Source organism: Lytechinus pictus, chromosome 16 (genome assembly GCF_037042905.1).
Source record: "Lytechinus pictus isolate F3 Inbred chromosome 16, Lp3.0, whole genome shotgun sequence".
Taxonomy (NCBI): Eukaryota; Metazoa; Echinodermata; class Echinoidea; order Temnopleuroida; family Toxopneustidae; genus Lytechinus; species Lytechinus pictus.
In genome coordinates, this window is record NC_087260.1 from 20,103,501 (window position 1) to 20,129,643 (window position 26,143).

The window sequence follows — 26,143 nt, forward strand, 5'->3', positions numbered from 1 at the left end:
ATAATATATGTGTCTCGTATGGTGCGATTGTTAGAGTTTGTGAAGGAGGGCGGGGGTGAAAATGTTTCTTTCTATTTCTGCTTCTCTTCTAACATTCTGATGTGCAGCCTCTTTTTTATTTACCCTCTGTTGTGAAAAGTTAAACACATGAACATGGTCATATTTCTTGTATGTTCCTTTTTTCATTGATTGTGGGAACTTGATGTAAAATGGAATACGAGGTGCACATCAATTGAATTTTGTTTTGTGCAAAACAAGTTCATGCAGATTAATAATCATATATTATAAAGTCTACATAGTATATCTCTAGGCATTTCACTCCACCAACATCTGTTTGCAAATATTTTGGTAGACTTTTGATAACAAAAAATGAAGATTTTCAAATTATAATGTAATTGTTTACCTTAAGTTTATGAAATTGATTTTGGATAAAATCCTTAATAAAACATGTTGAAAGTGGTGGCCGTTTGCGTGTTAATGAGACATGCAGAGTTTAAAAGGGAAAATGGCCATAAAACCGCAACAATACACCAATAGGTGAATGTTAAAAAAAGAAGAAGCTATAATTGCAATCTTCAGCATGACCTTGCAGTCCGATGTCGATAGTAATATCCGGCATCATTCGCTAATGTTTTAAAGTAACAAGGGTTCTCATGGAGTTGATGGACAGTTTTCGCTAGCTTGAAGAAGATTACATTTATCTGGAAACTTTCTTGAATTACTCTGTTGATTGATTTTTAGAGGTCAGATGATTTTATGAATATAATAAGAATATTCTAAGAGTGTAATATAGTTTGCATATAGATTGAAAATGGAATGGAAATTCTCGCCCATTAACTTGAAATCGAGAAGGAAAATTAGATCGATCGATTACCTAGAAGTGGACGAACGGAATATACGCTAGCTTCATAGCACCTGAAACATCGTTTGCGTTCACATATCCTGTTGATCCAGTATCACAACGCCATCAAAATTATTTTCACACATTTTATAGCAGTCTGATATTTTTTTCGACAGAAGTTATGGATAATTCAACAAAATATGGCGATCGGACACCGATTCATCCTTCTGTGTATATCATTTCTGCGTCATTTATGATCTTGGTCTCTATTACTGGTATTGTAGGCAACGGTCTAACTATACTTTCTGTATTTTTCTCGACAAAACTGAGAACCAAAACCAATGTCTTTTTGGTCAACCTGGCATTCGGAGATTTGCTGCTTTGCTTGTGTATTCCAGCGCAGGTCGTGACTCTCTTATCACCCCGTGAGCCGCCCATGCCAGATATTCTAACACAACTGCTTGGAGTCGTGGGTAAGGTGTTAGTGTCCAACACAATCTTCACCTTATCTGTTATTGCCTTTATGAGGTGTGTTAAGATTACAAAACCATTTGGTATCTTCGACGATCTTTTCACTACACCAAGAATAGCAGTCATCGTTGGCTTTTCTTGGGCCTTATCAGCAATGATCAACACCATGATCTCCTTTTTAGGAGGATTGCATATTCGTTATGACTCTGATGCAAGACTGTTCAGGCCCAGCGTAATCGCCGTATCAAAGATCGCTGCGGTTGCTTGTTATATTACTGATGGAGCTTGTGTCGTTCTTTCTATCTCGATCATATTCATTTCTTACATCAAGATTATTTTTTATATAAGAGCTAATACAAGACGAATAGCCGCCCTCGTAGATGTACCCCCAGCGGCACTTCGGAATCAGCCCCCGATAGCTCTTAAAGCAAGGAACCGGGAACAGGCTGCAAGACAAGAACGTCCCAATCAGATGGCAGAGAACAGATTTCGGGCTCGTGAAATCAAGGTCACAAAGAATTTGGCTTTGGTTACTGCGGTGTTTCTCGTATCTTTTTTACCTCTTCCCCTAATACCAAACCGTTCTAACCCATATCTGCTTATATTTGGGTATTGCTTGGTTTGCAGCAATTCTGCAATGAACCCGCTCATCTACGCCGTCAAACATGCAGATTTTCGGAAGGTATATGGGTGCATTTTATCTGGGTCTTTCAAGGAGATTCCTTTCCCTTCTCGCCAATTGCGAGCTATGTTACCAGACCAATAATGCATTTCTATCACCTTTATTAAAAATACCCCCAACGATTATGATATTTACACACGGCGATGGGGAGCGAGGGGGGGGGGTGGCGTGGGGACCCGGGGGGGGGGGGGGCACTCAGTATATAATGTGTAGTGGGTATGTGCTGTGGAGGGGAACCTCATTTTTACACTCAAATTTCCGTTCCAGGGCATAGCATTTTCATCTTATTGAGAAAAAGAACTAAGAAAGCCGCTCCGAAGCATAGCATTTTCTTCTTATTGAGAGAAAAGAAGAAAGAAATCTGCTCCAAAGCTTCGCATATTTTTCGTTAGCCGTTCCGGTCGCATTGATCCGCCACAATGAGCTGCAATTTTGGTGAAAAGTGGCTGCAGAGCGCTGTCCGACCATCGCCTCTGCGCGAGCGCACCGGGCGCACGTGCCCCAGGGCTAGTAACACAGGGGGCCCAGGGGCTTACCGTGTATTTGACCATACTCACGGGACTAGCGTGATTTATGGTCTAAATATTTCTCCAAATGAATTGTGAAAACAGAAATTATGCACTTACCACGATTATATGGATGAAGGTCTAACAAGTGGCAGTTTCCTGACATCGAGGCACAGACTGGAACCTCAAAAAACGAAAAGTTCTCTCCTTCTACCCCAGTCTCGATTGGCCATTTTGTTTTATAAAAAAAACCGAAATTTTTCACGACCAAGAAAAAAATAGAACGGGAAAGAGAGACAGGTGAAATATAATATGATATCAAAATTCTGTCATGAAAATGTCGACATTTTCGCTTGCTTCGCTTACTCGCAACTTTTTATGAATTTTTCCCTATACGCCATATCTTGCCCCCTCAAACTTACAGACTCATTAATCCACTTGATTTGGATGACCCGGATTCGATTCTCACTTGGTGTGCCCGTTGATGATGCATTCATCCTCATTACAATGTCCCTCGGAGAGGCTGTCGGTCCTCTGGTTAATTACTTCCAAGTATTCATGTTCATGCTTTTCAAGCGGGCCCCAAAATCACCGGAAAACCACCAAAACCGGAGTCCTACTGAAAAGTGAGATAAAACACAGACTGTGTATTCATAATATTAACTTGATGTAATGATTCCATGATACTCATTGAGATAATATTTCTTGTTTTACTTTATTGTTTTGTTACATACATTGAATTGCTATTGATGTAGAAGTATTTGTCAAACTGCAGGGCGCCTTTGAAAAGCAGTTTTCACAACTGAACAGGCCTACCATGCAGTATAAATTAAAGAAAACAAATAAATAGATAAATAAATAAATAAATACAAAATGAATAAATAAATAGATAAATAAATGAATGAATGATTTAATTAGTTAATCAATTAATTAATTGATTAAATTAATTAGTTAATGAATACCATCACTGGCGTACAGATGAGGGCTGGAGGCACTTGCCCCTCCCCTCCCTAAAAAAAATTAACGACCGAGAAAAGAATCACACAAAAAGCGATCATTTTGTAAAATCTGTCACAACCTTTGATTTTAATTTTCAAAAGGTCAAAAATTTATCTCACTTGGTCGCAACTGTTTAGAAAATTGCTTTGTTATATCATTACCACATTCATTTTTTTTTTCAAACTCATGATGTAATTGATTCAAATGTTGGATAAATGCTCAAGGTCGCAAGACGCGTCCGTCCTAAAAAGCCACTTTCGTCGGTTTTGTTTGAAGATGGCTAACCCGTCTATATTTAGCTATTTATTCAATTAAAATCTGAATTATCATTCTGGCTGCAACTCAGAAAAAAAGAGGCGAAATGACCAACACTCTGTGTTGTTTGTCATTGCCTGCGTGTTATTTTCTGCTAAGAATATTGCATTATGGGTAATGAACGTGGCCAGATACGAGTAGTTTAAGACTTCAGGTGGGCCTAAGGCTGCTGGTTCGTATGTCATTTAAAAGAATCTACGCAATACGTGGACTGTAGTCATACATTGGATTATTGAAATTTGGACTAGAGGGCAAGTTGGATTGTAATTCCAACCAGCTACACATGGCCTTACGCAGTGATTGGAAGGGGGGGGTTGAAAATTTCAATTTTTTTTTTACTGAAAACTTTCACAAAATTCACCCAAAGTGTGTACGATATCCTTCAGTTTCTCTTTAGAAAGTGCAAAAACCGTCCCAATGGCATGCTCGGTCGCTTCTCTCCCTCGCTTTCGAGTTTCTTAGAAAATTTGTGTGCGTCTGCCCCCCCCCCCCCTTCCGGAACAAATTCTGCTTATGGCCATCTCATCGTACACACAAATTAATGTTGGGCAACACACTGTCCACTGTGTCGGGTAATGTATTTTAGTAAAAAAATATATATTCTTGGCAATTATTATCCAATTGAGCAAATTTATTACCCAATTATCAGTTTTTATTACCCAATTTGGGCAGATTTTAGCCAATAGTTGTGTGGACAGTATGTTGCTCAGGGTTGGTTAAAAGTTGGGCATTTTTGCTTAACTATTTAATGAGTGTAAGGGAGATCATATCACTGTTATCCTTTGCATTGTTACCTCTGAATAGTGTATATTGAATATATTGTAGTTTAAAAACGTGCAGAAAATTATAAACGGTGTAAGTGTATATACTCGGAGTATTGTCCCACTTACAACGAATCGTAAATGAACTTTCCATGTTGTGTTTTGTTCCGTATCACCCGAATGTGACCGTAATTTCGGTATGACAAAATATCTTTGACATGTTAATAAATGTACCTGATGAAAAGATCTCAAATATTGTACTATAGTGTCAATAAAAACTCACTACTTTGCATAAATTATGTTATCAATAATGTAAAATTTGTTTCAATGTGTGATTTTGTTGATCGTGTAAATGCGACAGTCTATATAGAAGGTGAGGTTACAATGCGCCCCTGAAAAGAGGAAACCTGTTGTCAAAAATAGCTGTCACAATTGTTAAAATTATTTAAACAACAAATTTGATACGAAGAGTAACTGTTAAATGTCTTCGCTGTGTTGAGACCAAATAGATAGCAAGTCATTCACCCGTAACTAAGTTTACAAACAATAAAGAGGGCCCACTGATGCGCAACAGAACCGATTCGCGCAGAAATTTAAGTGTCAATACCGTGTTTACACTTAATCGGCAATTGGTTCTGAACCAATTGCCGATGCAGAATCGGCATTTGGATTGCGTTTACACGTTGTTACAGCTCACGGTTCAGAACCGCGAGCCGATGCAAAAACTTGAAAAGATACGCATACCTACAATATACGTCATAATAAAGACAACGCTGGATCAGTGCGCTAACAATTACGTCACAATGGTAAAGTAATTGAAATGCGCACAAATTGCCGGTGCAGAATCGGCTTTCTGTTTACACGTAGTAAAAAAGCCGATTCTGCATCGGCTCGCGGTTCAGAACCTACTACTTTGGTGGTGCAAATTGCCGGTTCTGAACCGCGAGCCGATTAAAGTTACTCGCGTTTACACGCTATGAAAAAGCCGATGCTGCATCGGCTCGCGGTTCAGAACCGCGAGCCGATTCAAATGCCGATTAAGTGTAAACACGGTAAATATGAATCCACTTTCATTTTGAGAATACTTACTTTTGCTATAAAAGGGACGCTAATTTTGTACGCCAGGCCGTGGTATCCTGAGCAATTCTCAACTCATTTCTTCTGCGCAACTTGGTTTTGACAGTGCAATTTCGAACTTTTTTGTTGTTCCATCTATGCATGAGCATTTCATTAGGTATCAAATGAAAGAGGAAAATTTGAATTATATCGCGTTATTAACGGAATATCGTGAAACCCTATTTCCTTTATTCGGGGACGCACTGTAGAATGATACGCGAGTATGTGCGTGAGAGGATGGGGGTATCCTTGATCATGCTAAAACTCTTCCCCACTAAAGGTCAAGTCCAACCCAGAAAAATGTTGGTGTGAAGCAATAGAGAGAAATCAACAACATAATATAACGCTGAAAATTTCATCAAAATCCGATGTAAAATAACTAAGTTACGACATTTTAAAGTTTCGTTCATTCATGTTATTTTTTCACAAAATAGTTATTTGCACAACTCAGTCATATGCAATTCAACAAGTCGCTGATGTCTCTCACTATTTCTTTTTTTATTGTTTGAATTATACAATTTTTCATTTTTACAGATTTGGTGATAATGACTGAACCACAAGATGGTAATTCAAAAAATGGTAATTCCACTTGTGCAAAAAGGAATGAAATTTTGTTTTACATGGCAATGAGGAGAAATTAAAATATTTCATATTTTGTTATATCGAGAAACAAAATAAATAGTGAGTAGATGATGTCATCAGTCCCCTCATTTGCATACTGACCAGTCTGTGAAATTAAGCACATGCCATAACTTTCCCATTTTACATTCGATTTTGATGAAATTTTCAGTGCTATTCTTGTTGGATTTTTCTTGTTTTATTCAAGTCAACATTTTAGGGGTGGACTTTTCCCTTAAAGGATTTTATAATTCTTAACATGAACATAAACGTACATGAGCCAGTTAACTAATACTTGTTTTTGGCCGCAAACATCGAAACTGACTTTACCTTAAAAATGTGATTTGAGGAATTATGTAACTTGGTTTATATAATTATGTAGTGTGGTTTGGTAAATAGAGTGCCAAGGTTTTTTGGGTATGTCGATTTCTATGCGTTTAAAAATAATTAAAGGTAAATACCATTTTTGGTAACAATCTCAAAATGAGTAAAAAAAAATGTGCCATCTTTGCTGAGAGATGAGCAAAATAAGCACGGAATTCCAGAAAATATCGGGTTGTTTTGCAAACAATATCAATACATTGTCCCGGCAAATATGCCTTTTTGTGTTAGATATCATCAGAATTATCGTTTTTGCCTCGCCTGCATAGCAGAGCGAGACTCGGACACCGCTTTGCCAACGGCGGCGGCGTCGTCGTCAACATTAAATCTTAACCAAGGTTACGTTTTTGAAATGTCATCATAATTTAGAAAGTATATGGACCTAGTTCATGAAACTTGGACATAAGGGTAATCAAGTATTACTAAACACTCAGCTTGGTCACATGACTAAGGTCACAAGACTAAGGTCAGAGGTCATTTAGGGGCAATAAACTTAGACCATGTTGGGGGAATCAATATTGTAATCGTAACCAAGGTTAAGTTTTTGAATTGCCATCATAACTTTGAAATTGTATAGATCTAGTTCATGAAACCTAAACGTATGAGCAATTAAGTATCCATGAATATCCTGTGCGAGTTTCAGTTCACACGACCAAGGTAAAAGGTCATTTAAGGTCAATGAATTATGGCCGTGTTGGGGTATTCGTTGAATTGGCATCATAACTTAGAAAGTTTGTGGATCTACACATGAAGTTCATGGAACATAGACATAAGGGTTATGAAGTATGTTCTGCACACGTCTTAGGTCACTTAATTAATTTCAAAGGTCATGTTGGGTCAATGGACATAGTACTTTATTTAGTGTTTTTCTTTTGTAAATAATTATTCAATAGCTTTTTTCAAAGTCAGCACTGTTGCTATATTGCCAGAGGCGTTCCCACTTGTTTAGCTAAAATTTCGTGATTTCACATAGTTGAGTTGATTTCAATGTACCAGATCTAGATCCATGATAATATGGTAATAATTAGCCTTGATTTTAAAAGCTTTCCCATGAAACAATTATTGTTTGCTGCCATCACTTTATTTTACCTTGAAGGCTTGCTTGTAAAATAATCAAGTTCTCAACAGGCAACCATTGTAACCATGTTATCTATTTTAACAAACTTGGTTTTCATTTCCTGCCTATTTACTTCCAAGGCAGTCAAGTCAGCTCGGCTTTAATGGAGTTTCAACCTCTAAGTATCTGGTTTATTTTTTTTAATTGATATGATTTTATTTCCATATTTCAATAACAAAAAAATTAGAAGTACAATGATTTTTCAGCTTTTCATAATGAACATAACCATAATGATAACATGATGATTAACATGTTCTAAGCCAAATATAAATTATATATCATACACGGATTTTTTTTTTCTTTTAAAAATGCTGAAACATATTGTAAACTATAAAAAAAAAACATATAATATCATAAATTGAAATGTGAAAGACTTAAGCTCGGAGCGTGAAATTGATGGAGGCCTCGAAAGGAGAAGGGAGAGAACACAAGACTGTACTATGCAATAAAAGAGTAATTTTACTGACATGAAAATCATTTGATTTCATTTAATTTTTTTTCCGCAGTCATTTCATGATATGTTTTCAACAACGTAAAAAACATGATATGGTGGTTTTATGGCATCAATCATAGATTAAGTGCACTAAAAATATATATTTCGAACATAAATTAACTACGTCATTAGCATAACATTTACAATTTGCAAGAGAATGGTTGGTATTGTGAACAGATTGCTTGAAAAAATGACAACCTCAGATGCATAAAGCAGAGTGGAAATATGTTTTTAAACGAAAAACATCAGATCATTATTTCAGCGATGAAGATTATAAGGATGAGTGCCAACGGTGAAGATGAAGGTCATGGAGATGGAGATGATGGTGATGGAGATGATGGTGATATTGGTGATGATCAGATCGGAGGAATGATTTCATAAAATAAATTGAAACGTTGACACACAATTTTTAAATCAGATGTTCTGTTAATAATACTGATTTAACATTGAGCTTAAATGTGTAAAAAGAGGACTATTCTTTAAGGCTTAAGAAAGTAAATTGAATTCCCTGCAAGATGGTAGCCCATTCGCTAGCGTTTGGAAATAGTATACAAATATAACAGGTTTTGAGTAAGTATAGCGGGGATTATTGTTCCGAGGTTGGACTGGCATTACTATTTTTCCCGAGGGGCGAAGCCCCGATGGGAAAAAATAGTAATTTTGCCAGTACAGCCGATGCCTTGTGTATTTGTTTTATATCCTACATTAAATAAGCTAGAACAATAGATCTTTATAATCTAGTCCATGTACACGCATAGTTCATCCTTTTTAATCTGAACAAACTATACTCAGTAAAAAAAAAATACAACGCTGTTTACTTCATGAACCTTACAGTAATTGTTTAAACAGTTTAAACAAGTGTTTAAATCTTAAGCAACAAAGTTTAATTTTCAATCTCTAATTTTCAATAAATTAAACATGATTGTTTAAACGGTTAAACAAATACCGTAAGGTTCATATAGTAAACAGCGTTGTATAAAATCTTAAACAGCGTTTTTACTGATAACGCGCTGCGCTGACTGATCTCCCTTTCCAGAAGCCATGCGCTCAGCGGAACGCGGATTTGTGCCTGCGCCTTCCCTTCACGGTACTTGCCTGGTACACTGTTAAAAAACCCTGATTTACAGAAAAAACAGAAGATTTTGCAGAAAGCAATAACAGAATCATTCAGTAAATTCATAAAACAGGAATTTTTCTGCAATTTAACAGAACAGGTCTGTTTAAAAAGGGGAAAAGGGTGTTTTCTTTAAGGAAATATGTAAGGTTACATACACCAAATACCAATTTCCTGTAAGATTACGCAATCTGGTAAGATTACAGGTGTTCTCGAGACTCTGCTGCAGGAACTTCTTTTATTTTAAAGGAGAATGAAACCTTTGCAACAAGAAAGCTTGTGTGAAAACAGAAAAATCAAAGAAACAGATCAACGAAAGTTTGAGAAAAATCGGACAAACAATGAGAAAGTTATGAGCATTTGAATATTGGGATCACTAATGTTATGGAGATCCTCAAATTGGCAATGCGACAAAGATGTGTGATGTCACTTGTGAACAACTCTCCCCATTACTTTAGTATATATTTCACTTAAATTGCCTCTTTTATCACATCTATCAGTAGATCATGTGTTATTTCTATAGGAGGGCATGTAATACAGATTAAAGAATACATAATGGATAAAAGGTTTGTATCACCATAAGAAAATGCAAAAAGAGACATTTTGAGGGTATTTTATAGTCCATCAAAGGGAATATTGTTCACATGTGACAGCATACATCATTGTCGCATTGCCAATGGGAGGATCTCCATAGCATTAATTAGTGATTGCAATATTCAAATGCTCATAACTTTCTCATTATTTGTCCAATTTTTTTTCAAACTTTCTTTGTTCTTATTCTTTGATTTTTCTGTTTCGACACAAGCCTACTTGTTCCAAAGGTTTCATTCCCCTTTAAGGATAAATTTTCTAACAGTGTAGAGTCACTTCGCTGACCGGGAGATTGCATGATCTGTGTCGATCTGTGTCAATGATCTGTGACGTCAGTGATGGAATAGTGGACTATTCCATCATTGACGTAACGGAATCATAATAATTTTTTTTTTCAGTGGGTGTATCATTTTCAACATAATCGCAAAATAGTGAGAATCAAAGTGTTTGGTTACATAATGCCATTTAGACCAATCAGCATACATGATTTAATTTATGTAGGATATAATTCGATATAATATCTGGGATCGCAATACATGATTTTTAAGATTATGTTTCAACCCACCATCCAAATAATAATAAATCGGTAAATTAAACGATTTATGTTAAATGAATAATGAAAAGTAAGGAATTGACTCAGACCCTACTAATATGTAATCAATGCTTTAGCCAAAATAGAAAACAATGACATAGTAGTTTTGATATGTGATCTATTTTTTTAATAAAACATGAAAACCGGTGTGTTGGCTCAGTTGGTAGAGCGTCCGTCTCACAACCGGGAGGTCGGGGGTTCAAACCCCGGCCGCGTCAGACCAAAAGACGTTAAAAGATGGCAGTTGCTGCTACCCTGTTTGGCGTTCAACGATTAAAGGGATAGAGCCTCGTCGATCTGGCGCTGCACAGCGGCTGCCGGGCCCACGATCAATTGGGCAAAGCACATTTTCGGAGCATTTCATTTCATGTCTATTTCGAACAATAAATTATGGATTTATCATTTATTTTATTTTATCATTTATGAAGAAAATCATCGGAACATTATTTGCAGTTTACCGCCAATGACCATCAAAGCATCAAATCAACTTACTAAATGGGACAGAAATAGAAAGTTGTGGGTGAATATATAGGCCCATTGGGGTAAAGAGCAAGAAATCAAAAGTGGCCAATGATGTATATAGCAAAACTTCAAAAAAGTCGCAAGTGAGCGAAGAGAGCTAGGAAAATATCCACCATCTGAATACGAATATATTTTGACAACATATTTAGAAAAATATTATGAATTCTTCCCTTTTCATTTCCTCTTCTTTCTTTTTATCATTTTTTTTTTTTTTTGGGGGGGGGTTCGCCCTTGCCAGAACAAGAATATACATAGAAGGATAAATAGGAAGGGACTCAAGGGAGATAGAAAGGCTGGATGGAATAAGAAGGTTACACGTATAGGAATTAATTTCATCAAGTTGTTTAAACCGAACAAAACAGTTAAAGGTGGAATAGGGATAATATCTCGTTCCCACTATGTCGTGCGATCCTTTACGAAAGCCATGATTGGTCTTTCGTGACTGATTTGCGATTTTTTTTTTAGCCGTTCAAAAATGTTCTACGATCGATACGATTGCCTCGACTGTTCCGATACGTTCTGATACGATTTCTGCACGATTAAGACCATTGTTTCAATCGTCCTGTCTGTTATTGGTTCGTTGTTTTTTTTTCTTTTGTTTATTATTCCTGTCTTTTTTTTCTTCTTTTTTTCTCTCTCTCTCTCTCCTTTATGTGTATGGTGTTTTTTTTTCTGTCTTTCTCCTGTTTGTTGTTATTGGTGTGTTAGATTGTTCAGCTTCGGGGTCTGATAGGGGGGCTCATGGGCGGGAGATTGCTCAATATACATTCATTCTTTCAGTTTGCGTAGCTGTTACGTCTTCTTTTTATTATTTGCTTTAGCTGCATACATTAGTTGTTGAAATGTTATTTTTGCATGATTTCGGATTTTGTCTCTGTTGTGATACAATTTGCCTGCTATGTTTATTACAGTGTTATTTGATATGTGTATTCACAGCTGCAATTATCATTTTGTTTTATATTTCCTTGATTATGTATGTATGAAATTTATTTGAATGAATAATAAAGATCACTACAAAACAAAAATCGTGGCGCGAATGACAGTAGAGTAGGGCAGTACTCTGCCTGCAGTCGAAAGTGAAGTATCACGTGAAAGGCAGCTCGTGCGACCTCGATGAAGTACTTCACGTGATAGGGGATTCATTATGCAGGTATTGTCGAAAACACCTGAAGCGTTTAGAGAAGGTCGTTACTGATAGATTGGTTGAATGTCTGCTGAAATCGGTTTTTTTTCCTATCGGGCGCCAAAAGGGCGTTCACATGGAACGCCACTTTGGCTAAATGAAAAAAAAATGGCCCCCAAATCATATGATATTTAACTGCATTTGAAATTACAAAAGATGTTGCAAAAAATAATGTTCAGTTTCTTTGTTTCCATTGATGGAGAATCTGCTTCCCATTTCAATTACATGATTTGACCTAAATATGAAACAAATGAAAAGTAAATAAATGAAAAAACACATAAATGAATGAATAAAAATATTAATACTTAGATAAATAAACAATTAAATCAATTAGCTTCTAAATAAATAAAAAAAATGCATATAAATACAATAAGTAATCAACCAATTAATTAGACTATACACTGCAAAAAGACCGGTATTGATTTAACACCAGCCTGGTATCTATATCGGTCCACACCAGAGTGGAGTTGAAACAACACCAGTTAAAAATAAAAACGATATTAGTTTAACACAAATAGGTGTTGCTTAAATGTCAAATTGGTGTCAGCCTAACGTCAAATCGGTGTTGCTTCAACACCTCTCTGGTGTGGACCGATATAGATACCAGGCTGGTGTTAAATTAACACCGGTGTTTTTGCAGTGTATAAATAAAATGGGTGTCAAGTGGTGGAATTTGACAGGACTGAAAATAATTCATAATCATTATTGAATGAAATTAGTTTTTTATAGTAAATGTAGTGAATTTTGTGTATATTTCGACAATGCCATACTCCTTTTTGCCTATTTGAACGGCGCAAATTAACAAGGGCACAAGTTTGGATGTTACTTAGCAAATAAAAGATGGTTGTCACATGACCAGCATGGGTATTAGATATGTTTTTTTTCAACGAGAGTTTTAATAACCTGATAACATTAGCTTGTGACACATGTTTAAGTGTCTTCAGGTGCGAATGTGATTTTAATGTTTATTCATGAGGAAGTGACAGCAAGGTCTGATTTTGGTCAATTACCAGAATGTGAAATTTAACAAAATGTTCCGTAACAAGGTAATGAAGGTAGAACAGACATGGTGACACGCAGGCACGGATCCGGAGGGCGGGGGGGGGGGGGGGGCACGTGCCCCCCTTGTAATTGAAAACTGTTTTTATTGCTTGTCAAATTTTTTCGGGTACGAAATATCCTTATTTGTGGTTGAAAACGTAATAATTTTTTTTCCTTGTTATATTGTTTCGGGTACGAAATATCCTTAATTTGTGATTGAAAACCTTTTTTTTTTTTGTCGAAATTTTCCTCCGAAAAATTTGCCCCCTCCTTTTGGAAAATCCTGGATCCTGGCCACGGCTTTTGCTCCTGCGACACTTGATCCGGTCTCAATATCTCAGAGGGTATGGAGTTAGAGTTACGATTGTGGTAGAGTTTTTGGTTCAGAATAATGTAAATATAAAGATTAGGGTTTATCAATTTTGAAGGTTAGGTTTTATGTGTGGTTTAACGAGAAGATTTTCCATCGGAGTAATTGTCGCCGGAGCAAATGTCAAGGAACCCTCATGCTCGAGAGTTATTCGGTTAACAATGTCGAAGGACATTATTTGAACATGACATCAAATTATGTAACCGTTTGGTCATGGCTTAAAATTTATTAGATTTTGAGGGATGAAGATAATCGAGTTGTTTTTGTAAAAAACGCAAACACATGTTCACCGCTACAGACTGAACTTATTTCAGGGACACCATTTTTGACACCCGTAAAAATAATAATGATAACAAAAAAACAGTATGACATTTTCGTCATCCGGGTCACATTTAGTACTGCTGTATGAATTTGATCTAAAATAAGCCTTATTTGGCAGAAAAATATTTAAACGTAAGGGAAGGTGAACAAAACAAAGGGGCGGGGCTGTCTCCCAACCTGTATGTTGGATGTATAATCATATACAACTTCGAAGACATCACTATAGTCAAACAAATATATTATTTCATGTAACTGGGCAGATAGGAACCAAGTCACCCGAATACTTAATACATGTACCGTAGATTCTTCTGAGAATCGAGTGAAATCTCGCGAAAACGAATATTATCATTTCACTTTAAAAAATAACTTTCTGATTGATGCCGTCATCTTGAATGAGGGAGACACAAATTAGATCTTTTAACATGTTGAAGATGTCTTCTCGTTACGTCGCCGAAAGAACCGTCAACCCGTTGCCCCGTATTATGAACTTGCGTTTCATTTAGACTCTAGTCTGACGTTGTACCATTGAGAGCCAATTGTGACAGGCATCTCTAAAAGTACAGAGCTCATTTGACACTCAAATCATTCATAACTTTCCGGAATAATTACTGAAGTTGTACACTTCATCACTAAAACGAGGAGGTAAAGCCGAGTGAGGATCTAGGAAACATATCATAAATGCAATTTAGACATTTTTATGGCTTCCCATTATCATTATGTAAAGAAAGAGTTAGATCATGGCCTAAGTAAAAACAAAAACAAACAAAACAGGACTTCAGAATACATAGTCGCTAATTATACAGACGTAACGCGAAACCATTTCGTCATGTTTAACATACAATCTATCAAACTAACGATTTTGATCACGAGTTTCATTTTGGTAAGTGTTTTTGGTTTTTGGCACATTACAAAACGAGTTTGTGTATAAATCAAGGGAGGTTAAAAATACAAGGTTCTGATTGGTCAAAAATCTAATGACGTTGATTTTGTTTCGGAGCTTTCTGGCCTCTGAAATTTAAATGGTGGAGATCGAGGATGGTAGTAAGCATGGGCAGCAGCGCCGAGGATTATCCTTTGTTCATGGGGCATGTGGGGTGGGGGACATCTATTGTCACGTCCCCCCAAGCAAAATGTCATCCTCTGACGCCCATGGTATTAACAACAAAATATGACCTCCTTGAAAAGTTTTTAGAACAGCTGCCGAGAAGCGATGCCTACATTCGTGGCCTTAGCGCATGCGTGAGCTCTGAGAAAATTGTATAAATCAGGCAAAGTATGGAGTAAATTATTAAAGCACATTGGGCAAGGGCTCATCTCTTTATTCGGTCGCAGTACGGGCTTGGAGAATAAATCTGTTCGACGTGCCAACTCCATTTGCCTAGAATTTGAAATCAGTTTGTCAGTTTTCATTTCACCTGCTACTTCGAGAATAATCGCAATGGACAAGGAGGGACAAGCTTGTAACATGTTCTCAGATGAGCATCTTTATCAGGTAATTCAAGTTTTCATCTCACATACCAACAACTGCCGAAAATGTTAGAAATTTGAGTATTTCAATTATCGTTTTAACATAAAGAAATCTATGGAAGCTTAAAATTGCCACCCAGATGTTTATATAATCATCTCGTCGTGTCTACATCTCTTAGGGAAAAGGACGAGATGACGAGATCTGGGATCTCGTCGTCAGGCGCGTAGCCAGGGGGGCGGTGGGGGCGGTCGCCCCCCCCAAAAACGTCCCCAAAAAGAAGGGAAAAAGAGAGGAGAAAAGGAAAAGTGAAGGGAGGAAAGGGAAGAAAGGTAGCTTTGTGTGTTTTTCTTTTTATTCTTCCTTTTTTTTCTCAAAAACGAAACTCCTCCATTCTTGCTCTAAATTTAGTTGTATGAATTTTGCTTCCGCGCTGCGCGCGGTTAAATGACAATATTGCTCCTTTGTTTCCCTCACCCTTTCTCTAACCCTGTTTTTCCACCTCAGCTATATGTGTTTCTTGCCAGTTAAAGTTCAAATGTATACATTAGGGCATGGAATTAGAGAAAGGTTTGGCCGAAGTATATCTTTTTGAAGTTGTCTTTTTTTTTTCATATTGATCGCGCAACTTCTGGTCGGGTCGGCTCCGGGAGGGTAAAATCTTTATATCAATATCTGCCGTCACCTCCATATAGGCAATACTTTTCAGCTCATTACTAAACAACCATAATTTTGGGGGAAACGGGTTCCTAATTTAAAAAGGGGAAGGTATAAAATTCGTCGTAATAAAAAAATAAAAAAAATACAATATTTGTTCTCAAATTCTATTAAACTTCATGTCATTTCCCTGCACATTCATTTCCTGTCCTGTTTTGCGCTCTCAGTTTGAAATTGTGAATGACACTTAAGTTTCTTTATCATTTTAAATGAAGCGCATCAGGATAAGTCAAAGAAATTATACATCATCCTGTTTTATATAATTTCATTAAATCAAAGAAGTTTCAACTTTTTGCGCACTATTTTCCTCATAATGAAGTTCAATAATCTTAGAAAATTAATTGAATTAGAGCCGATGGGGTATAAGAGATATCTGCATTTGATGAAACGTCCGCCCTTTGAAATTTCAGAGTTTCATTGCTCTGCGCGGGGAGGAAGAGTTAAGATATGCACTGTGGCGGTCGTCACTAAATTATTTGTAATAAAATCTGATCTTTCAAAGGGAAGTATTCAATATAACTTAGAGCATACCCTTTTCTCGGGACCCTTTTCTTTGCAAAAAAAATGATAAAGTTCCGCTCTTCGCGCAGGATTAATATTATTTTAATTTCCTCCATTATATCCCTTTTTTGTGCGTTCACAATCACTTTTGAAAACAAGGTTCAAAATCACAATATAGTCAACTGAATAGGAACTGATATGGGTATTAGAGACAAGAGAGACGGCTCCTTTTCATTTTAATTTATGAAACACCGAAAGCTTCGCGCTTCGCGCGGGAGGAGGAAACTCCCTCCCCCCTGCACCTACCCCCTATGGAGCGCGCTTCGCGCGCTCTGTAAGTGTTGGCACGCTTCGCGTGCATTTACCGCCCCCTCCAAAATGAAATGGCTCGTCGTGTCTACATCCCTTGGGAGAGATGATCAGATGACAAGATCTTAGATCTCGTCATGTCTACATCGTATAGAAGAGATGATCAGATGGCAAGATCTTGGTTCTCGTCATGTCTACATCTTGTGGGAGAGATGATCAGATGGCAAGATCTTGGATCTTCTCATGTCTACATCTTGTGGGAGAGATGATCAGATGGCAATATCTTGGATCTCGTCATGTCTACATCTTGTGGGAGAGATGATCAGATGGCAAGATATCGGATCCAAGATCTTGCCATCATTCTGATAATCTCTTCTAAAATGTCTGATCATCTCTCCTACGGGATGTAGACACGACAAGATGATTATATGAACATCTGGATGGCACTTTTAAGCTTCCATAAAAATCTTTCGTACTATAGGCAGTGTAAGTACTGTCAATTACGTTTAAGTTTAAGAATAAAACACTGTGTCAAATAATTGTCAGTGTCGGGTACAAGATCAGGGGGTCTAAGATCTACCCCAACAACTGGGAATGGGGCACTGAAATTTATGTCTCTAATAAATATATTTTAATAATATTTTTTTTGTAAACAACCATTATGCATGTAATGACAATGCCCTTTTCACAGGGAACGACCCGTTCCCAATACCCCCCCCCCTCCCGCCTCCAACATTGTTAATTTTCATAGATTTCTTTCTTATACCTCAGCTTTGGCAAAAGAAAGCTGAAATCTATTGCCAAGGAGCTGGAAAATATGACGGAAAGTTCGAGAGATTTCATCAAGATGTCGTCGTATATCTAAACAGAATTGGAATTGGAGTAAGTTGTGTAAATTCTAAGTATTCTTAAATTCTTGTATCAAAGAACAGTATAAAAGTCGTTAAAAACTATTTAAAAAAAACGTAATGGCAATTCGTAGTATACTTTACGCCTGTGTATGCAGTCAGTCTTCTTTTCGTCTAATTGGCATTTTTTGTTTATAGTATTAGGCATCATCACCCTCGCTGCGTGCCGAATTATCAATGCATTATCAGTAATGGAGAATTGCAAGTTACTTCAACGCTCAAATGCAAAACAAGCGTAAGACCCCAATCAAGCGTGATCGGGTGTTAGAAAAATGTGAACGCAAACAACGGTACCACAAGTTGGCGTTTCAGTTTAATCCGATGACTTACGCTTTATTTTGGGATATACGCTTGATTTTGAATTGAACGTAAATGAGCGGGAATCTGGGGGTGATTGCACACAACCACCCCCCCCCCCTCATTGAAGCATCGTCACCCCCCCCCCCTTGCTGTCTACGCCCATGGGCTGCACTTTCGCTCTTCAAATGAAATGTTTGACCAAATTCAAATAAGACATTTTTTGGTCAATACCTGTTTTAGAGGTTTAAAATCTATCATTCAATCACACAACATGGCCTACGCAGATTCTTAAAACTGTGGGGGGGGGGGGGGCGCACGCATAAACTCTTAAAATAAACTCGAAAGTGAGGGAGTGAAGCGACTGAGCTTGTCATTGGAGTGCTGTTTAATTTTGTAAAGTGAAATTGAAGGATTTCGTGAATACTTTTGGTGAATTTTGTGAACATTTTAATTAAAAACAGGTAAGTTTTCAAAATTTCGGGAGGGGGGGTGCGTTCATTGAGGCCGTTGAATATAAGCTTGTATCGCACTAATGCCGACTCTAATATTCTTTTCGAGCCAGAGGGACCTCCTTGATAGTCTGTCCATCATCCATGTTACTGGGACTAAAGGAAAAGGCTCGACTTGTCATTTTGTGGAGGATATTCTTTCAACGTGCGGCTACAAGACCGGGATGTTGAGGTAATATTACTCATTAAAAATATAACCTATACTTTTATTTCATTCATTGTTTTCAAATTTCATTATGTTTATTTCGACAAATGGAGATGAACCACTCGTTATTTCATTATCAATTTTTCTACGAATCAATCCGTTTCCCCCAAAACAATTCACATTTTTGGATGTTTCCTTACTGGAACCAGTAAAAGGAAAAAACTCATTTAAAGGAGAATGAAACCTTTCGAACAAGAAAGCTTGTGCGAAAACAGAAAAATCAAAGAAACAGATCAACGAAAGTTTGAGAAAAATCGGACAAATAATGAGAAAGTTATGAGCATTTGAATATTGCGATCACTAATGCTATGGAGATCCTCACATTGGCAATGCGACAAAGATGTATGATGTCACTTTTGAACAACTCTCCCCATTACTTTAATATATATTTCACTTAAACTGCCTCTTTTATCACATCTATCAGTAGATCATGTGTTCTTTCTATAGGAGGGCTTGTAATACATATTTTTAAAAAATACATCATGATGGATAAAGAGTTTGTATCACCTTAAGAAAAAGCAAATAGAGACATTTTGGGGGTATTTTAGAGTCCATCAATGGGAAAGTTGTTCACATGTGACATCACACATCCTTGTCGAATTGCCAATGGGAGGATCTCCATAGCATTAGTGATTGCAATATTCAAATGCTCATAACTTTCTCATTATTTGTCCGATTTTTCTCAAACTTTCTTTGTTCTTATTCTTTGATTTTTCTATTTCGACACAAGCCTATTTGTTCCAAAGGTTTGATTCCCCTTTAACATGATATCAGAAATCAGTTGACTGCAATATAACTTTGTATGAAACCAGCTCACACGCATTTCTTGATACTAACTCGATATTACGCAAAACGAGACCAAAAGGCAATCTCTTCGTAGCAGTCACATCGATAGAACCTACTACTAAGCGATCAACGGTATACCATTCAATATAAGCATAATACTTTAGATCGGACTGGCATCGCTTTTATTGTTATGAATTACCCTTCAATAACACACCGTTATGCATTACATGTAATGTGTGTAGCAATAGAATCATAAGTTATTGAGATGGGCATAGGGTGTTTTGTCTACATTGTTTTAAAAACCACTTGGAAAAGTCAGGGGAGAGACTGCTTTGCAGGTTAAATTTCGCCACCTCAACGCCTAACCTCGCAGCGCAGGTGCATGTCGAGTGCTATCCCGTGTTTGACTCTATTAGGTTTGGGGCCACACTGTGGCCAAACGGCATTACCACTTTAAAATCACTTTAACTTGTTGTCCTCCCGAAAAGATAGAAGAGGTACTCTATTCTGGTGCCACTAAGTGGAACAACCTTCCTGATAACACGCAACTGCGAAAACTGACTAGCGTCTTTTAAATTACTCCTTGAATAAATTAAATGTCCTTGAAGTTTGGGATCGAATGGCATCATTTATCACGCAGTAATGTAGCTACATTCAGCTAATACTATTTTGTTATATCATGAATGTATTGCTCTTAAATATAGTACATCGCTTATGTTGTCATATTAAAGAATAATTTATAATTGATTGATCAGATATTACACAATTTTACTTCACTCCTTAGCCCCCCCCCCCCCTCTCTCCCATTTTCCATTTTTCTGCATCCTCATCTCTCTCGCTCTCTCTCTCTCTCTCTCTCTCATTGTCTATCTCTCGCTCTTCTTACCATTGATAAGCAATGACTTCTTTTGTTTCGTTGCGATGCTCCTTAATGTCTTTCTGTTTTCTTCATATTATGCATTATGTGTTTTATATATCATGTGTGGAGATAATAATGCAGAGCCCTGTGGAAGACCAGTGATTTATTTTTTACATGAGAAGTTATTTTTGTATCGAACTGAACAGGCTACTCAGCCTACTCTGGATAAAGATTTGCATAGTAAAACAACTTTTATTACTACCGTAAATCTTGTAAAAGCTAGAGGGGATAAGTGATGCCCTGGCACATCGAAGTGTACCCCCACGGGGGCATGTCAAAGACACTCCTTTCCGTATTTGACTTTTACATTTAAAAAAATCATCTTTTTGGAACCCCTACCTGCCTAACGTGGCAGTACTGCATTTTAGCCACTTTAATATGTTTTGATCTCTCGGAAAAAGATAGGGGAGACTTTACTCCTTTACTCTACAAGATACATGTAGAGAAGGGGCCCGATTCATAAAAAAATTATGATAACATAATTAATTTGCAATAGCAGTTAAAAGCTACTGAAATCCTTCAATCTGATTGGCTGAGAGTAAATTTGTTACAGAAATTGTGCATTTCTCATTATAGTCCTTATGAAACAGCACCCATATCTTTTATATCGAAGTTCTAGCCCTAAACGGGAGCCACAAAGGAGGAAATATGCGTTTCAACTATATAGGGGAAAAAAAATCATAATGTGCACGTGTATTATCATACAATTACTGTGCATAGCATATTTTTAGACATGTTAGATATTGTACACAATTCAAATGGGTATCCGTGTATTCCACAGGTCGAATAGGGGAAGGGGCTCCCATGCATAGTGGCGCTTCGATGTGCTCGAAAATATGACTTGTAAAGCAATGCCTCTTATATCTTTTCAAGGATGTTCATATATACAAGTACAAGAATCATGTATCTTAGTACATATGTGGCGCATGCGACCTTTTCCCAAAGTGGGGTTTCAACAATATTATATTTTCGAATACAGGGTCGTAATGAATGCGGAAAGGAGTAGGGAAATTCGACAGGCTCGCATGGAGGATAAGCTCCGGTGATCGGATCCAGATTTTTACTACATGTAACTTGTAAAGAAATGTCTCCTCTATCTTTTTCAAAAGATCAATAAAATTGAAGGAGATTTTTCATGTAACAATACCACTTTGCCCCGATGGGGGTTCCGAAAAGATGACACTTTCGAATACACAGTCGAAAACGAAATGAAGGTGGGGGGGGGGGGGGTATGTACGAAATGCTCCATTGAGGTAGAATTTGATTTGCCATTTCTTCATTAAATCTTTAGAGCAACGTCTCTTTTACCTAATTGAAGAGGTTGCCTGAAAAAGTCGCATCAATATGTACATAAAACGCACCGTTTTTGCACATTGGAGGCTTCAAAAAACGTGATATTTTTCAATATGGTCAATTTATGGAAAGGGTTGGGGTAACTTCAATAGGCTCCAATTGGGGTAGGTTTTAATTTGTCAAACTCTCTAACCTGTAGAACAGTGTGACATCTATCTTTTTTAGGAGGTTAATACAAATTAAAGTGGCTTTTCGATAAAGCTGAATTTATGCTTTATGGAGTTTTGCCCCGGCTGGGGGCCCAAAAGCCTGAATCCTCGTAAAATCTAAGATGGCCGCCCGAATTGCCAATTTCGAACCTCATGGGACACGATTTGGCAAAAGGAACATCAAGATTCATTAACTAGACACGCCAGGCAATGCAAAAAAGTTGGTTAAAAACGGTTCTCCGATGGTGCACGAGAAGCCCCATTTCCGACTAGACTACAATTTATTTTATAGTTGGTTAAACAGACACATGCATGTCTGTTTGGTAAATTGATACCAAATACTGTCTAGATTTTACCCAATGTTGCGTAGAAATGTACCCATGAAAAAAAATACATTTTTTGCCTAACATGGGCCAAAATAACAAACATGCGTGTTCTCTTTTTTTACCCCAATATTGGGTAAATTTTTAATCAATCTTGTTAGAGTGTATGAATTATTGGTTTTAATCCTTTGCCCCCTCTTTATAGTTCTCCGGCTCTCCTTGAGGTACGAGAGCGCATTCGTATCGGTGGCAAGGTCCTCAGCAAACGGACATTTGCGGAATACGGGTTATACATCCTGAATCAACTTGAGAAAACAGAAGAAACCAACGACAAAGGGACAGTCTACAAACACCCAGCTTTCTTCCAGTACCTCACCATATTATGCATCCACGTCTTCCTCCAAGAAAAGGTTTGCAAAACAGATTTATGACCATTTTTAACTTTTATTATTAGTTGGGGGACAGGTTAGGAAAAATTTGAATTACATTCTGGTGACACTGTCCATGCTGATGTTCGATAACGTTGGTCGAATAATACAGTTATTATAGCCGGAAAGCTAACCCGATAGAGAGCCCGGATGACCCCTCATCCATAAGCATTACCTACTCTTCCTTTAAAATCTTCTTCGATTCTTAGAATTTTATTTGTGTCGAGATCTTTCTTCAGTGTTCATTACTACACATTCGTTTTATTGCTATAATCATAATATATTTTTTCCCATGAAAAGTGCTAAATAATATGACTGCATGGATGTTGAATAAAAAAATTCAGACGTCAATATAAATATTTGGGCCTGTTTTCCCATCACTTTTGCGGCGGCAGGGGAGGCAAAGATACTTATTCCTCTCTATTTGGGAAGCAGTTATTTGCCGTTTTCAGTCGATCTACTAACCTTTCGGGGGACACGACATTTGCTCCTGCATGCGACATTTGCTTCTGTGAAATTTGCTCTGGTCTTAATATCTCAAAGAGCAATTAGTTAGAGTTAAGATTGTAACAGATTTTTGGTTCGGAATAATGCAAAAATAAGGATTAGGGTTTATTTATTTTGGAGGTTAGCTCGTGTGTTTGACTTAACGTGCAAATTTTCCATCGAAGCAATTGTCGCCGGAGAAAATGTCGTGGAACATATTTTTCAATCGTTCACAGGTTGATGTTGGAATCGTCGAGGTCTTCATGGGTGGTGAAATGGATTGCACCAATATATTCAGGTATAATCAGATATTATGAGTTCTAAACTAAACTTGTAACGCAAGTAAGAAACAAAAAAATTAGTAGATAACAAAATTCTTTTATTTACATTTATTTCGTAGCAGTTCCCATTTGTGGAATAAATAAGTGTGTGTGTGTGTTAATGTGGGCTGAGGGGACCTCACAGTCCCTGTGTATAGCCTTATCGGCACCGAACAAGGGGTCGAGGAGTACACGTACTCCCCAGTGGCGTACCTAGGATTTTCCACAGGGGGGGGGGGGGGGCAAAACCGTCTGCCAATTTGACAAGCCAAAAAAAAAAAAGGTCTTCAATCACAAATAATGGATTTCGTACCAGAAAAAAAATTGTCAAGCAAGCAAAAAAAAAAAAAAAAAAAAGTCTTCAAGTTCGTCAGGGGGGGGGGGGCAATAAAGGTCTTTAAGCTCGTCAGGGGGGGGCAAAAAAGGTCTTTCAAGCTCGTCAGGGGGGCAGGGATACGTCCTTTGCATGGGTTGTGGCGCGTCAGGGGGGGCAGACTGCCCCCCTGCCTCCCCCGTAGGTACGCTAGTGGTACTCCCCTTTTTTCTGTCCTTCTCTCCTTTGTTGAAAAGTGTCTCTCCATAACGGGTGATAACTTTGTTTTATCCTCTTCTTGCCATAATTAGGAAGAGCATGTTGCGAGGGGCTCGTTTCTAGAATTCTGAAGAAATAAACTCACGTTTCTGTGCACCCTCGTGAGTGAAAACCTGGACCCGCCCCTGAGTTACCTTTTTTTTTTATAAACCTACAGGTCACCATGTTGCGTTGGTATCACGACCCTTGAATTGGATCATCTTGGAAGACTTGGGGACTCACTGGAGACTATTGCTTGGCATAAATCAGGACTAGCAAGAGTAAGAATCAATCAATCAATCAATCAACCAACCAACCAATCAATCAATCAATCAATCAATCAATCAATCAATCAATCAGTCAGTCAGTCAATCAAAACTTTCCCCCTGAAATTTATTTTGAAGTAACAATATAATTTTTAGGCAAATGTAATAAGACGAGTGCGATTATCTGTTTTGATACTTTATCAACAGAAAGGGCGCCCTCTATTCACAGTCTGTCAAGAGCCTGGACCACTTAGAGTAATTGCTGAAAGAGCAGCTGAATTTGGGGTAAGTCGTGAAAATGCAGGGACCGCGCCACGTGGAGTAGGTGAGTGGGGGTATCCAAAGGAAGGATGGAAGAGTATAAAATGGAAAGGTTTTAGTCGTGTAACTCAACAATAAACCATATGAATTAATGGGGGGGGGGTATAGTGTCACCACAGGGAGTCTCGCCCCTCCTCATAAAATATAATTGCACCACTCGTGTGGAAACTAATAAACACTTTCTGTAGAGTCCAATTTGAGGTAAGAATGTTTGTGTAAGCAAGAACCACCCCTCCCTCACTCACGTACTAAACAATTTTGGCTCGTTTCAGGTTAACAGATTAGAGGGGGGTCTCAGAAGATTTGGCCATCTTCATTGGTACACTTATTATTATTTTTTTTTTGGGGGGTGGGTGCAAAATGGTTCTTGTTGACCTAATCATCTAACAGCTCGAACGGCTTATGTTTAAAGAGTGGATTAATTGTGCTTTTGTTAAGACGATTTCTTTTAGATAATGAACGAACCATCCCCAATATGATTTCAAATCATAATCATTTACATATATAATTCGCATAAATTGCTTTAAAATATGTCCTCAGGCAATTTTGAAGATCTGTCCACCGCTGACCGAGCACGACTTCGGTGGATCTCCCGTCGAGGTCGGACCGGAGGGCGACCACCAGCTCATCAACGCCAGTATTGCTATACAGCTAGCCCGACATTGGATTGAAGAAGAATATCCCGGTCGATTTACATTCAATGGTATAATGATCTTACATAGTTCAAAGCCACGCAATGAGAAATATAATCAAAAGATTACCATCTTTTAAACTTACTTTCTTTACAAAAATACCGCTATCAATTCAATTACAAAACCAAATATTGTTTACAATATATTGTTCGGTTTATTTTGAACACAATACAGGTTCCTTAGCCATAAAATATGTATGGGCTCAATGAGACACTCTACCCTTTTACATTTTTGGGTGTCTGGAAAACGAAGACCGAAGACCGAAGACCGGGGACTCATATCACACTCGTGTGAAAGCGTTTGTAGTTCACGCCCGAAGTGTGTACAAAGCAGTGCAAAGTGTGTACAAAACACGTGCGCGGGTTAGAATGGACTTTGGACCTTGCCCCGACACATGTTCTCCCATTGACAATGCACGGGTCCCCGGTCTTCGATCTTCGTTTTCCAAACCCGTTGTTGGGTGTCTGGAAAACGAAGACCGAAGACCGGGGATCGCATTCGTTTAGCTAAGATACCACTTATAAATGTCATTATGAAGGCCTCTATTATTCAGCTCAAATTCAAGAATATTCTGATCTAGA

At 37.7% G+C, this 26,143-nt stretch overlaps 1 protein-coding gene across 1 annotated transcript; it reads left to right on the forward strand.

The window, feature by feature from the left end:
* The first annotated feature begins 15,308 nt into the window (after nucleotides 1–15,308).
* On the forward strand, nucleotides 15,309–25,674 carry LOC129278678 (folylpolyglutamate synthase, mitochondrial-like). Its single transcript, XM_064111395.1, has 8 exons — nucleotides 15,309–15,526; nucleotides 17,798–17,908; nucleotides 18,797–18,915; nucleotides 22,684–22,888; nucleotides 23,629–23,690; nucleotides 24,462–24,564; nucleotides 24,757–24,834; nucleotides 25,411–25,674. Exons 1-8 carry the CDS (start codon nucleotides 15,473–15,475, stop codon nucleotides 25,639–25,641), a joined length of 963 nt encoding a protein of 320 aa, XP_063967465.1. The 5' UTR covers nucleotides 15,309–15,472; the 3' UTR covers nucleotides 25,642–25,674.
* Nucleotides 25,675–26,143: the final 469 nt, after the last annotated feature.

Bases quoted from the DNA above. Each gene is read 5' to 3' on its own strand.
- LOC129278678 (XM_064111395.1), top strand. From the start codon at position 15,473: ATGGACAAGGAGGGACAAGCTTGTAACATGTTCTCAGATGAGCATCTT. The intron at 22,889-23,628 runs GTTTGCAAAACA...AATCGTTCACAG, and splicing joins ACGTCTTCCTCCAAGAAAAG to GTTGATGTTGGAATCGTCGA. The intron at 24,835-25,410 runs GTAAGTCGTGAA...ATATGTCCTCAG, and splicing joins AAAGAGCAGCTGAATTTGGG to GCAATTTTGAAGATCTGTCC.